Raw genomic sequence first — 2,641 nt, forward strand, 5'->3', positions numbered from 1 at the left:
GGTTCTGGACAGTTGATGGAGCCGGGCCCAGGTTCTGGACAGGTTCTGGACAGTTGATGGAGCCGGGCCCAGGTTCTGGACAGGTTCTGGACAGTTGATGGAGCCGGGCCCAGGTTCTGGACAGGTTCTGGACAGTTGATGGAGCCGGGCCCAGGTTCTGGACAGGTTCTGGACAGTTGATGGAGCCGGGCCCAGGTTCTGGACAGGTTCTGGACAGTTGATGGAGCCGGGCCTGCCTGCTGCTTCCTGTCTCTTGTGTAATGTGATCCATGCTGACGCTCAGCACCGGGCCCATTAGGCCCGGATGGAGCCACTAATGAGTGCTGATGGATTGGACCAGAACCTGGACCACTGAGTGCAGCGGCTCCATCGATTCAATGTTCGGCCCAAAGACAGAATAAATAAACAAAGCCCCAGCTGCACACAAACAGTTCTGCTTGTCAGAACAGGACCAGAACCCACAGAACCAGCTGGACCTCTGACACTGTGAGCACATCCAAAGAACTTTAGATCAACAAAAAGTCCAAATTAAGATGATAAACCAGCGGAGCTAATGTGTCCAATCAGAGCAAAGCTGGTGTGGAAAGCTGGGCGGAGCCTGATCAGACCACTGGAGCTAACCAATCAGAGCAGAAGAAAGAAGACTGCGTGTTTTATAGGAACGTATCTCAAACAACAGATTACACGACTTTTACAGATTAAACCCTTTTACAGATCATGACTTTGAGAGATTACGAGTTTTACAGAACAATTTACAGATTACGGCGGTTACAGATTAGTTTTTACAGATTACGGTTTTTCAGATTATGACTGTTACAGATTACGCATCTTTTACTGATTAAGGTTGTAACAGATTTCAACTTTTACAGATAACGATTTACGGATTAGGGCTGTTACAGATTACGACTGTCACAGATGACGACTTTTACCGAATGACCTTACAGATTATGATTTTTACAGAACGACTTTACAGATTACAACTTTTACAGAACGACTTTACAGATTACGACTTTTAAATAACAACTTCTACAGATTACAACTTTTACAGAATGACTTTACAGATTACAATTTTTACAGAACTACTTTACAGATTACGACTGTTAAGATTAGTTTTTACAGATAACGACTTTTACAGAGTATGACTGTTACAACCGTTACAGATTACGACTGTTACAGATTATGACTGTTACAGATTATGACTGTTACAGATTATGATTGTTAAAGATTAGTTTTTACAGATGACTTTAACAGATTTCAACCATTACAGATTACGACTGTTACAGATTAAATTTTACATATTATGACTGTTACAGATTACGACTGTNTTACAGATTACGACTGTTACAGATTAAATTTTACATATTATGACTGTTACAGATTACGACTGTCACAGATTTTTAATCTCAGATGAAGGATGATCGGGTCAGGTCCTGGTTCAGGTCTGAGACAGACTCAGATCCTGTTTGGTTCTGGCCTAAGGACTGGATGATGAAGGTTTAAGAAATAAACAAGACATTTAACAGAAATAAAGAGTTTTATTATAAATAAACAAGAAGCTGTGTGTTTTACAGAACTTTATCTCAGCTGAACCACAGATTAGGATTATCTGACCTGAGCCAACAGTCAGTTTTTATTATGAGGAAACAAGAAGCAGTGGACCCTGTGTCCTCACAGAGACAAGCAGGACGAGCGTCCATCAGAAGTCCAACCACTCTGTCATGTAGAGGCAGCTGGACGGAGAGATGTCCCCGCCCTCGTGGCAGTCGTCAAACACCTGCAGAGAGGACAGGTGAGCTGAGGCGGGGCGGGGAGGGCAGGCGTGTGGTGGGTGTGGTTACCGGGCAGAGTCCGCAGGGCGTCTTGACGAGGCCGGTGGGCTGCAGGACGGGGTTGACCCCCCGGTACAGCTTCATCTGTCCGTCCACGCTGCCCACCGTCCCCTCCTTGGCTGCGATCACCGTCATCTCCACCTTCCCGTCGTAGATCAGCGTGTTGAGGATGGTCTCGATGTCGTCCATGGACAGGTCCACCTGCAGACACGCAGCTGTCAGACTCCGCCCACGCCCTGCTCGGCGGCTGAAGGAGGCGTGTGATTGGTCACCTTACTGATGCCCAGCTCACAGATGTACTTCCACACCTCGTGTGAGGTGGCGAACGAGCTGTTCCTCTGAACCATGGGACTCTGCTTGCTGTCCCTCGCCGCTTCCGCCTCCAAACACACAACACAGTCAGGTCACATGACCAGCACACACCTGAGCCTGCTGCAGGTCTGCAGAGGACCTGGACCTGGACCTGGACCCGGGGTCACTCTGTATGTTGCAGGTGTTTCAGAGAAACTGAGACATTGGACGTCCTAACCCCAGAACATGTTTATTTATCTGGTTAGGCTCCTCCCACCCGACCCACCATCATGGTTCTGTTTACAGAGCTGCAACACAACTGAAGAGCAGAACCCAGGAAACAGAGTGAACTGCTGACCCCCTGCTGATCAGAACCAGAACCAGAACCAGAACCAGAACCAGCAGATCCAGAACCCTACAGTCCCCTGTCACAGTGTTCAACATTACACTGATCAACTGAAGGAGAAACCCTGTTGTTGTGTCAGTGTGTGTGTGTGTCTGTGTGTGTGTGTGTGTGTGTG

General features: G+C 47.4%; 1 protein-coding gene and 1 long non-coding RNA gene across 2 annotated transcripts in view; one reads left to right on the plus strand and one right to left on the minus strand.

Moving 5' to 3' along the window:
- Nucleotides 1–1,414, plus strand: part of LOC106529082 (uncharacterized) — a 3,730-nt gene extending 2,316 nt beyond the window's left edge. Inside the window, exon 3 of the long non-coding RNA XR_001311583.1 lies at nucleotides 32–1,414. This is a non-coding gene — a long non-coding RNA (uncharacterized LOC106529082). The remainder of the gene's footprint in view (nucleotides 1–31) is intronic.
- Nucleotides 1,415–1,515: 101 nt separating this feature from the next.
- The window catches only part of polr3f (polymerase (RNA) III (DNA directed) polypeptide F), a gene marked incomplete at its 5' end in the record, with an annotated part of 3,243 nt that continues 2,117 nt past the window's right edge, over nucleotides 1,516–2,641 (minus strand). Inside the window, 3 exon segments of the mRNA XM_014024418.1 lie at nucleotides 1,516–1,774; nucleotides 1,839–2,030; nucleotides 2,102–2,209. Of these exon segments, the coding sequence (XP_013879872.1) occupies nucleotides 1,697–1,774; nucleotides 1,839–2,030; nucleotides 2,102–2,209 (378 nt within the window).

Source organism: Austrofundulus limnaeus, unplaced genomic scaffold (genome assembly GCF_001266775.1).
Source record: "Austrofundulus limnaeus strain Quisiro unplaced genomic scaffold, Austrofundulus_limnaeus-1.0 Scaffold422, whole genome shotgun sequence".
Taxonomy (NCBI): Eukaryota; Metazoa; Chordata; class Actinopteri; order Cyprinodontiformes; family Rivulidae; genus Austrofundulus; species Austrofundulus limnaeus.